The 11987-nt window shown below is 42.8% G+C and overlaps 2 protein-coding genes across 2 annotated transcripts; one reads left to right on the forward strand and one right to left on the reverse strand.

The window, feature by feature from the left end:
* Nucleotides 1-1512: 1512 nt before the first annotated feature.
* LOC306739994 (E3 ubiquitin-protein ligase TRIM21-like) lies at nucleotides 1513-3759 on the forward strand (the record flags this gene model as incomplete). Its single annotated transcript, XM_079222096.1, has 1 exon — nucleotides 1513-3759. One exon carries the CDS (start codon nucleotides 1513-1515, stop codon nucleotides 3157-3159), a length of 1647 nt encoding a protein of 548 aa, XP_079078222.1. The 3' UTR covers nucleotides 3160-3759.
* Nucleotides 3760-4449: 690 nt separating this feature from the next.
* On the reverse strand, nucleotides 4450-11863 carry LOC306739608 (putative aminopeptidase W07G4.4). Its single transcript, XM_079221643.1, has 16 exons — nucleotides 11794-11863; nucleotides 11017-11058; nucleotides 10038-10128; nucleotides 9442-9590; nucleotides 9219-9327; nucleotides 8672-8796; nucleotides 8470-8569; nucleotides 7955-8030; nucleotides 7774-7859; nucleotides 6983-7087; nucleotides 6145-6220; nucleotides 5933-6051; nucleotides 5764-5847; nucleotides 5591-5648; nucleotides 5104-5285; nucleotides 4450-5001 (listed from the first exon to the last, which is right to left on the reverse strand). Exons 1-16 carry the CDS (start codon nucleotides 11802-11804, stop codon nucleotides 4864-4866), a joined length of 1551 nt encoding a protein of 516 aa, XP_079077769.1. The 5' UTR covers nucleotides 11805-11863; the 3' UTR covers nucleotides 4450-4863.
* Between the last annotated feature and the right edge of the window lie 124 nt (nucleotides 11864-11987).

Here is an 11987-nt window from a genome sequence, read left to right on the forward strand (position 1 = left end):
TGCCGACCCAAACACAAGAGGAAGGTTAAGTTAAAAAACAACAACACACTACTGTCATGGATGAACCAGGAATACAAAACTAAATCCACTTCAGGAAGTGATGGACGTCGGCCGGAGTGATGGAGGCCGAGGCGTTGGCAGGGTCGTCATGGAAGGTCCACATGAGGAAGAGGGGAGGAAGAGGAGGGGTTGGGGTTGTCTCCTCCTGTTCCTCTCATTCTATATCGTCCTCGCTCAGACTCTGTGCACTCACAATAATACCAATAGATAAAGATAATAAGAGTCACTGAGAAATATTTGACTATTTCCAAATGTAGTCAGTTTCCTGCCCACACCACACAGCTCACTAATCTGCTTTGAGTTGATTGACAGGTGATATCAGGAAGTGTTCCAACAGGTTTGAGCTCACCTTTGCCATGCCCCGCCCTCTCTGCGACACAAAAACAAACAACACATACAGTCAGAGTCCAAACTATCACTGTTTTACGACATTAAAAACAAAGAGACAGTTGAAGCACATAAAAACAACAGACTTAGTTTGTTACATTCATTTGTCGTGGGTTTAAATGTTCCAATTGGCTGTTTATTTGAGTCACTTTTATGTATTTGTGATGTAATTAGTATTTGTAATAATTGGTAAATATGGCATTAATCTCCTCAGATTTAAGCCAGACTACTCCGTGTGAGTCACAGGGAGGTAAAGGTGAGCTGTTCACCCACAGAGCTGCAAGTAAGAGGCGGAGCTACACTGGAGAGGAGAGCTCCTACGTCACACTCCAGAAACGAAAGTTAAGTTCCTCAGAGGCAGAAACACTGCAGTCGAGACAAGTCTCTGCTTTTCTCTCAAAGACAATTCAAAGTGACTTCATCAGGTTTTCCTCAACAACACAACAGAGTCTCTTCCAAACACTGGTGAGTACATCTGATCATATTTACACCTTTAATCACCAGGATTAACTCTAAACTTTAGCTTTACACAGGCAGGAAGTTTCTCTCTGATCACTTCATACCTGATGAATTATTAACAATATAACTATGGTGTGTCTGTCCAAAGTCCACTACACAGAAACTCACTTTAACAGCTTGGTAACAGCAAAGTGTCTCAGGAGGACTTTAGTAACTTGTTACTGAATCTCTGTGGTTTTAAGTTTAGTCTCACTGCGACTTTCCTGCTATTGTTACTGTTCATTGATCACTTCCTCTATTTCCTCTGGTTGTTTCACAATAAAATTGTTCTACCAGCGGGAGGCTTTTATTGTGAAGCAGCGGGAGGAAATGTGATGTGTTTGTCATCACGTGAGCAGAGCTTTATGTCAGTGCTGTTCTTTAATGCACATTGGACTTATTCTGTGCTGCTTTGAAGAGGAGCAAGGTTGAGTCTGTCGGCACGACTTTGATCTTGGTTGCTTATCTAAAAGTTAAAAGATATGAAAAGAATCACACTTTTTCAACAAATAATTTAACTTTATTTTGAATAAAATGTTTTTCTTTTCATCCACAATGTGTGTAGATATGGCTGCTGCAAACTATCTGCCATCTGAAGATCAGTTCCTGTGCTCCGTCTGTCTGGATGTGTTCACTGATCCAGTCAGCACACCATGTGGACACAACTTCTGCAAAAAGTGCATCAATGATTACTGGAATACCAACGACCAGAACACGTGTCCAATGTGTAAAAAGGTTTTCACCTCAAGACCTGAGCTGCTTGTCAACACTTTGGTCTCTGAGATGGTTTCTCATGTCAGACAGTCGGCTCAACAGAAAGCCAGCAGCAGCAGCTCAGAGCAACAAGAGTCCAAACCAGGAGAAGTTCCCTGTGACGTCTGCACTGGAACCAGACTGAAGGCCCTGAAGTCCTGCCTGGTGTGTCTGGTCTCCTACTGTGAGACTCACCTGGAGCCTCATCTGACAACGTCAGGCCTGAAGAGACATCAGCTGATCGAGCCTGTGGAGAACCTGGAAGGCAGGATGTGTACGAAGCACGATAAACCTCTGGAGCTGTTCTGTCAGACGGACCAGACATGTGTCTGCATGCTCTGCACTGTGTTAGACCACAAGATGCATGATGTTGTTCCTCTGAAAGAAGGATATGAAGGAAAGAAGGTCGAGCTGGAGAAGACAGAGGCTGAAATTCAGGAGATGATCCAGAAGAGACGACTGAAGATTCAGGAGGTCAAACACATAGTGGAGCTCAGTGAGGAAGATGCAGACAGAGAGAAAGCAGAAGGTGTTCAGGTCTTCACTGATCTGAAGGAGTCTGTTGAGAGAAAATTGAAAGAGCTCATCAATACGATAGAAGAGAAGCAGAGAACAACAAAGAAACAGGCTGAAGACTCCATCAAAGAGCTGGAACAGGAAATCTCTGAGCTGAGGAAGAGGAGCACTGAGGTGGAGAAGCTCTCCCTCTCTGAAGACCACCTCCACCTCCTCCAGAGCTTCCAGTCCCTAAACATCCACCTCCCACCACCCACCAAAGACTGGACAAAGGTCAGAGTTCCTCCAGCTTCATATGGGGGGACTGTGAGGAGAGCTGTGTCTCAGCTGGAGGAGACTCTCAGTGAAAAGATGAAGCTGGTTGCTGAAGCTGAGCTGAAGACGATCCAGAAGTTTGCAGTGGAAGTGACTCTTGATCCTGATACAGCTCATCCTGACCTCATCCTGTCTGATGACGGGAAACAAGTACATGATAGTGATGTGAGCAAGAATCTCCCAAACAACCCAGAGAGATTTTCTTCTTGTGTTTGTGTTTTAGCAAAGCAGAGTTTCTCTTCAGGCAGATTTTACTTTGAGGTTCAAGTTAAAGGAAAGACTGAATGGACTTTAGGAGTGGCCAGAGAGTCGATCAACAGGAAGGGAGACATCACACTGAACCCTCAGGATGGTAACTGGACTATATGGTTGAGAAATGGAAACGAGTATGAAGCTCTTGACGTCCCTCCAGTTGTTCTCTCCCTGAAGCCTGGGTCTCAGAAGGTGGGGGTGTTTGTGGACTATGAGGAGGGTCTGGTCTCCTTCTATGACGTAGAAGCTGCAGCTCTTATCTACTCCTTTACTGGCTGCTGCTTCAAGGAGAAACTCTTCCCATACTTCAGTCCTGAACCTAATTACGGTGGTACAAACTCTGCACCTCTGATCATCACTCCTGTCAGAGTAAACTAATCACTCTTTTTGGTTATTGTAATGATTTTATTCATTGAAGAGAATAACTGTACATATTCTGTGTGAATATCATGTAGTTTAACTTTACATCTTATTTCATACAGTCTGTTTACTGTGGTGACGGATTTTCACGTCATTAAGACATTTTATTAAATGTATCCCGTTACATATAAACACATTCGTGGGACGCGTTCATCTCTTAAACTCTGCATCTTGACACATTATATGGAGAATATCCATTTCAACCTTCTTTAAAGACACCAAATACATGAAGCTGAAGTCTGACTTTGAGTAAATCTGCTAAATTAATTAGATCTGATGTGCAACCACAGAAAACATAATAGCTTTGTCATGAAGCTTCATTTAACAGTGAGGCCTATTACATTTATAGTGTTTACAGAATACATTATGTGTTATTGTGTGATTAAAGTTAATAATTAGAATAGACGCAAATGTTTTTTTGGTGTGAAAAGTGGTTTGAATAACTATTAGTCACTTTGGCCAACTTTGATTTGTTTTGTGAATATTGGTGAAATGACTTATGAACCAAATAAACCTGTAAACATGATTGTAATTAAAAAATAAACAAATGAACTAGTTGTTGAACACGAGGCCTGAGTAAGAACTGACTTATGTAAACAACATACACTGTCAAAAAGTATTTCTCGAAATGCGAGCAAACTACCGTAAAAGTCGGGTTACAAGCCGCTACTACCTCTGGTCGGTGTCCCCACTAGCTCCCCGCTGTAGCCTGCTAGCGCTCCTGCTAGCACTACGCTAGTTCCCCGACAACCACCGAAGGTAGCGGGACCAACCCCGGCTCGACACACGACTCGGGCAGAGGGGACGCGGGCAGTAGCAGCAGCAGCGCTAACTAGCAGCAGCGCTAAAGCTAGCTTGCAGCAGCGCTAGCTTGCTACAGCGGGGACACCCACCGAATGTAGAAGCGGCTTGTAACCCGACTTTTACGGTATGTTTAAATACCGTCCCTAGTGGTAGCTAGTATGTATTACAATGTGTTTACAGGTTAAAGGTCAAGCCAAAGGATTAACTTTAATTAAACTTAAAGGTCAAGTTAAAGGATTAGCCAAAGGAATGTATACAATTATATTAAGGAAGTAACACTGAACGTATTATGATCCTATATTAAGGAATAACACTGAATGTAGTCGGTGAATTTAGCAGATATGTACGTATAAGAGACAATATTTATTATTATTATTATTCCCCTCTGATCACTTATGTGTAATAGAGAAAAATAATGATACGCAAAGAACACAGTGACCGTTTTAAATTTAGTTTTTTTTATTGATCAATGAGAGGTTTGACTGACACAACATCTCTAATCACACAACCATGTTCCCGGTTTGTCGCACACATACACGCATATAAAAAAAGCATGGTGATTTTATACTGCCATTGTACACCTGAGAGTATACATGTTGATTCAGGCCACTTAAGAACAGGGTCCTTTGACACCGGCTGCAGGCAGGACGAGTGTCACGACATCTTAGAAAAGAGAGCAGGGACATCGTGGCAGAAAAGCAATCTGAGGGATGAAGGAATGTCAGACGTACACATTGCTCCATGATGTGTTGTGGCAGGGATTTCATTGGTATTTAGACGGTTCCAAATTGTAATTGGCATTGATTGCAGAGGCCGTGTTTTTTTTTTTTTTTTTTTGTATAAACTGGGGGTATCCGTTTAGAAACTATCAGACAGGAAGTAGTTTGTTGCCATGGCGAGGATGGGAGCTCCTGTTGGGACACCGGGGAACGGCCCACTGGACCCAGCGATGTCAATGTGGGAGTACGGCAGAGGGGCGTTAGAATCCACGCCATGCTGCGTCGGAAATGAAGAAATAAAAGTTCGTCACAGGCAGTCCAGGTTCTATTGTTCACACTTACAGATAAATAACAGCTCAGTCTGACAATATGCGAGCACCTTGTCGAGCCCCGCGGCCAGGATGAGGAACGCTGCAGGGGCCTGATGTCCTCGAGGTGTCATGGTGGACGGCAGGTTGTTGCTCTGCAGAATGTCCTCGTACTCAGACTTTCCCTTGTGGAAGGCGTAGTCCTCTCGTCTGATGCTGGACACCTCGAACACGTCGCCCAGCGCCTCTCCAGCTGCACGAGAGCGGACGAAGACCAAGAGTTAGTTGTTGGTGGAAGAAATAAAGTCAAAATGGCGACATCTGCTGGGCAGCCAGAGTTACTGCAGTTATACAAAGACTATCCAAGATGTGTAGAGACATGGGTGGGAAATAATGTTCAGTCCAGGGGGACATTTGGGCCAAATTTGAAGAATCCCCCCCCGAGGCGTTCTGGAGATACTGTGTTCACGAGACTAGACCGGACGCCTCCGGCCATGACAGTCGTGGAGGCATAAAAATGATCTTTCACCGTTAAACGGATCTCTACAGTTTTCTCACCTTTCTGCCACTGAGCAGCGTTCCCGTTGCGATGGGCCGGTCCGTTGTCCATGATGATCTACGCAGGAAATGTACAAGTGAACTCGGTACAAACAATGATTTCTACAGCGGAGAATTTGTTGTTATTTTAAAGTTTTAAACATCACCATCTCCCAGTAAGTCGCAGTACTTACAGAGTAGTCGGGTCCCATGGCTCTGATGGCGTGACCGGTCAGAGTAGCAATGGTAAACAGCTGAGGAGACTTCTCGCGTACCGCCTGCAGACAGATGATCGGAGAGAAGGAAATTAGTTACGATTTTAAAAATGATTTAAGAAGTATTCATAAACGGTGATGTTCCGACCTTCTCCTTCATCTCGCAGAGCAAGTCGGCCATCACCATGCGACCCTCGGCATCGGTGTTGCCCACTCTCACTCTGCGGCCGGCACGGGAAACCACCAGCTCATCGGCCACATAGCAGTCTGAGGAAACACACGCGGGGGCTCTAACAGAAATACAAACAGGAACGTGTGTGTGTGTGTGTGTGTGTGTGTGTGTGTGTGTGTGTCACTGACCTGCACCGACGCTGTTCCTCACCATGGCCATGGAGCCGACAACCTTCAGATGTTTTGGCTTCAGTTTGGCTAAAATCTAAAGAGTTGGGAAGAAAGAAGTGCTGTAAACTTAAAAATAATGCATAACTTTTGACCAATGGATTTCCATGACTTTTCCGTGACTTTAAACCAAATTTCCATGTAAAAAGTGAGAAAATGTAGTATTTAAACTAACAATGAGAATACAAAGCATACAGTAAACCTTAAATGACACAAATGAATGAGACAATAGTTTGATTAAAAGAGTAAACATGTGATGCATTACATTTGATTCATCAGGCATATTTGTCAATGTATTGATCCCAAAAATGTTTATTTTAGAAACAATTACAAATTATGTTCATTGCTTTTGGAACATTTGAGTTGGTTTGGTGCTTATTCTTCCCAAACGGGAACCTTTTCAGTTCGAATTGTGGAAGGTAAAAAAACATTTCTGTCCAAAAATATGGACCTTTTTAACCATCTAAAAGTAAACAACTGATAGTTTACTCCCAATTTCTTTTTTTTATTATTAGGCAATATAACAAAAGATTATGATAGCCAAGGATTTTGTATTATCTATAAAAAACATTAATGTCAACTCAATATATCTTACTTGACATTTCTACCTTTAATTAAATGATCAAAACAGTGTATTTGTCATTTTTATATGGTATAATCCAGATTATTATAATGAAATAAAATACAATGGCGATCCTTTAAATACCTGCTGTATCATATTTGATACAGCATGACTTTTCCAGGTTTCCCATGACCGTAAGGACCCTGCAGTTGCACGGTGCATGCTGGGATCACTGACCTGAAAGAAGCCGGCCACGGCAGCAGCTCCACACTTGTCCCTGTGCATCCCAGCCATGCAGCCTCCGGCCTTGATGTCGGCTCCGCCGGTGTCGTAGGTGATGCCCTGGAGAACAGCGCACGTTGAGACCTCTATTCACCAAGCCGTCACACTCTAACGCGCTCGCTGTGGCCAATTGTCCTTCATTAAAATGTCCCTAGGCTCACCAGATCTTCTTTTGTTTCACATCACAAGGAGATTTGTTTAAATGTATTATATTCATTTAACTTTCATGTAAAATAAAAGTGGAAATTAGGTTGGAACCAGTATATGTTTGGCAATTTTTGTCCAATAAATGATATAAAATAGTTGCAGTTAAATGTTCTCTCAAAGATCAATCATTCCATGTTTATTAGTGTTTAATTTAATTGTTTGCATCCATTTTTGCTCACATCATATTATCTCACACCATTTCCCTGTAATTCAGACTGACATCTGGTTTCTTTAGAAGCAGTTTGCACTGGAATTTAATTAGTTGTACATTATTTACTGACTTTCATATCATAACATTGACCTCCACTGTTCCATCTCAGGCGTCTTTCACAAAACTACAGATTGATGTTCCCGTCATTTGTAGCTCCAAAAAAAAAAAAATATATATACTTCTACATATTATGTAGCTTGTGCAACATAATTAAAGTGTTTTCAGCCTAAGAGACACTGTTGAACGATGTTCATTTCTCCCCTGAAGAGTTTATGACTGAATATGTTTTCCTCCATAAAGTCCATAAAGTCTGAGAGTCTGGTCTCACCTTTCCCACCAACATGAGCGTCTTCTGGACCGGTCCCTCTCCACAGTACTGCAGCTTGATGACTCTGGCCTGGTGACGGGGAACGTCTGTGTGAGGAGGAAACTATGAGCACGTGTGCAAACATCTAACAGAACAAATAATCTGCGTTATTAAGTGATCAAAACTAAATATGTTCTCCTACAGTCGGCACAGCGGTTGACGGCGGCCAGACAGGGATACTCCTTCTCCAGAACCTTCACGTCGCTCAACACTTCCACCTGGAGGTTCATAAACAGATGTTTTTGGGGTCGGGAACCAAACACCCACACACTCTTCCTGGACTTAGACTGAAATAGTTTCTACACATTTTTCTGAGTATAAAAGGAGGAACACCAGACCATGACTTTAAAACCAAATGTCCATGACCAAACAAAAAAACAAGTTTCTCGGTGTCAACATGAAAAAAGTGAGAAAATGTCATATTTAAACTAACAATGAGAATTCCAAAGCATGAGACAATAGTTTGATTAAAAGAATAAACATTTATATAGATGCCTGTATGTACGCCTGCTTATATTTCGAGCGTCTTTCTTTTAAAAGCATATTCATTAATTCAAACTCAGCGTAAATGAACGTCATGAACACATGAATATAACACATTTACATGACTTTTCCAAAACCTTTGAGATTTTATTTTTTTCAAGGACTTCTCTCTACCTTCACAGGGCTGTTCTTGAAGAGCTCCTGGACGTAATCAGCCACACGAGGAGCAGCCATGCGTTCGGGGTCAGAGCCGCCGATGTCTCTGCACGCCAGTCTGAGGAAAGGGGGAATAATAAAGAGAGGGCAGCAGGGGGTGAATGAGTGAAAGCCGTCACACGAGAAATCTCAGCAGGGAGGTGAAGCGTTTCCAACCCACCTCCCACTCTCCAGGGCGTCGGCGAGCTCCACCAGCCGCCGTCCCTGAGTCTCCTGCGCCGCCCACAGACCCAGGACGCACACCTTGTAGTTGGGTTTCACGTTCCCCTCCCTCAATTCCAGAGGCTTTTTGGGGGAGAGGGGGAAAGATTAGTATGTTCACAGCTGACATCTTAAATCGAGGTACATATACAACCACAGAACAGCTTTTTGTAAACATGAGTTTATGTCTCAATCTCTAGTTTGATGTCTTCTTCAATGCAGCATGATGTTCATTTAGTACATTATTTAGTAAAATAGACCATAAAGCAGGGTATGCTTTAGGGCGGGCGTTACCTTGTGATTGACAAGTTGTCTGCTCTGGGATTTTTTTTAATGGCCTTCAAACTTTATCCTTTTGGCAGTGAGGTTTTAATTCACGAAAGGTAATCGTTCCATTTTTGGTGGCCGAAAAATGTCTTATTCAGTGTTTTGCATGGAAGACAAGATGGTGACCGACAACCCAAATGCAAAACTCAAGGCTTCAAAAAGTCGAGACGTTGTCTCACCATGTAGAGGGCGTGAAGGGCCCCGAGTGCAGCCACCATGGTGCTGTTCTTGTAGTCCTTGTGTGGAGGGCAGACCAGCAGGGGGCGCTGCATGCCTGCTTTCAAGGCCCTGAAGAAAATGACGAGCAGGTGAGTGACCGACAAAGAAACCAGCGATATGAGACACTAAAAAGGGGGGAAAGGAAAATGAAAACAATAATAAATTCAGCTGCTATCGACCGACCGTTTGATCCCGTTGACGGCCGCGTCGCTGAAGCGCCTGACGTCGTCGTAGTCGCGGTTCAGCGGGCCGGTGGAGGCGAACACCAGGCGGTTACCGGGGAGACCGGGGACCTTCATGACCACCACTTCCTCCCCGAGGCCGCTGTCCACCTGGAGGGAGAGCGGAGAAAGGAAGTAAGACCACACAGCAGCACGGTGCACACGTGAAACACCAAGAAGGGGTTTAAGAGAAAAAACCTCAGTCTCAGCCTCACGGTCATAGATTTTCTTGAAGAAATCAGTGGCGGTGAGTGGTAGGGAAACCTGAATCCTGGTCCTCATCTTCAAGTTGGATTTAGAAAGTCCTGATATGAATACATTTCATACGAGTCATAACACGCAGAATATATGGAGGTGCGAAGGTCCATCTGAGGACTTTGAGTATCTATACTATCTAACTTAAATCCTAAAATGTGTTGTTTTTTCTTCCCAGTCCTATATAACGGATTGTCATGTCAGTTTAGTCTGGGTGTGATAAGAGACAAAGGCGGGTCAGGTGAGGAAACACATGTTTCTGGGGTCGGTGATTGGCTGCTGCTGGTGAAGAACACGGCTTACAGAGCTGTAGTCCTGCAGCGGTGCTTTCAGACACTCCAGCTCGGAGGGCAGCGTGTCATGGCTCCTGGTCACCAACACGATGCCGTCAAAGCTAAGAAGAAGAGAGGAGACCATCATCTAACACAACTGCCTGGTTCAACATGCACAAAATAACTCCAACACCCCGACAGCTAAAGAGGAAGTCTGGCGTTTCTGTCGATAGCAATGCAGAGAGCACTTTATACACTGAAGCTGATTGTGCAATACTGGTGTCATGTTTTTGTGCCTTATATATATATATATATATATATATATATATATATATATATATATATATATATATATATATATATATATATATATGTGTTCTTCTACTATTAGCATTCATAGCAATGTTTTTTTGTATTCTTAAATCTAATTCAATTGTTTTTTACCTTAAGTTTATTCAGGGTTTATACACATTGTGACCAATGGATTTCCATGACTTTAAACCAAATTTCCATGACCAAACATTTTGTGAAATCTCTGTGTAAACAGTAAAAAGTGATAAAATGTAGTATTTAAACTAACAATGAGAATACAAAGCATACAGTAAACCTTAAATGACACAAATGAATGAGACAATAGTTTAATTAAAAGAATAAACATTTATATAGATGCCTGTATGTATGCCTGCTTATATTTTGAGCGTCTTTCTTTTAAAAGCATATTAACTATTTCAAGCTCAGCGTAAATGAACGTCATGAACACATGAATATAACACATTTACATGACTTTTGCAAAACTTTTTTTTTTTTTTTTTTTTCCCCCCCCCAAGGACTTTTCCAGGCCTGGAAATAAACATTTTAAAACTCCATGACTTTTCCAGGTTTTCCATGAGCGTAAGAACCCTGTTTATTGCATTTCTGTGTGTAAGGAGGACCTAGAAAAATAAGCTTTTCAGTGTTGGAGTGGCTGCTATCTGTGCATATGGTGACAAAACAAATATCTTGATGCTCACCTTTGGTCCTTGAGGTCGGCGGTCCATTCAACAGGCTGGACGCTGCAGGGAGGGAAACACAGACACGGGTTATTTCCTGTCACGAGAGCACCGTCAGCAGAAGACGAGGCTGATGCCGTTTACAATGCAGGGCGATGATAACAGAGAGGGTCAAAGTGTGGAAACCTTTGAGACCAGTTTGTGCATGATAACGTTATAAAAACCTATTAACTAGTGGTTTGAATATCCAGAATACATATTGAAAAGGAAAAAAAAGGCACAGGTGGAAAGGTCAATCTAAAGACTGAGTATTTATAATAGCTAAGTGAATTTTAAGTCACAATAAACCCAAAAGTAAATCCTAAAGTCCACACAGTTTTGTCCACACTCGCCAGACATCATATGACCCACAAGGGAAGCTTAGTTACACTGAAAGTGAAATCTCAGCATAAAAAGAAAGAAAGAGGAGAAGCCTGTGTGGCCCTTTTGGAGGAAACAGAATCCAGAAATGAGCAGACCTCCTTTGCAACACGAGAGCTCCACTTTGATCTCACAAATGATCATGAAGCATCACGTTTATATCAAATGATTAAACATAAATTGTCTAAATTAAGTCAGCTGAAGAAAGAACATTATAACAGCTGTGTGTGAGTGTGTGTGTGCGTGTGTGTGTGTGGGGGGGATATCTCTGTCTCTCTTCGTGCACAAAGCGCACGCGGAGAAAGACTACCTTTCTAGAAAACCGTTGCAAAAGAATCTCGCGCGTGACGTTCTAATGAACGCAGCAGGTGATCTCACCTGGAGCACATCTTGTCCTGCTTCTGCGGGGTCCTTAGGGCAAGAGAGACAGCTGATAAACGGTGACAACGGCTCCTTCCCGTCAGTACCCTCCGGTTGATCACGTGATCCTTTAAGACGCGCTCGTGCTGCCTTCGCGAACTTCTGGTACCTCGTAAATACGAGTGTTTAAGCGGTACAATGCAACTTTTCGT

The sequence above is a fragment of the Taurulus bubalis genome (assembly GCF_910589615.1).
Source record: "Taurulus bubalis genome assembly, chromosome: 8".
NCBI lineage: Eukaryota > Metazoa > Chordata > Actinopteri > Perciformes > Cottidae > Taurulus > Taurulus bubalis.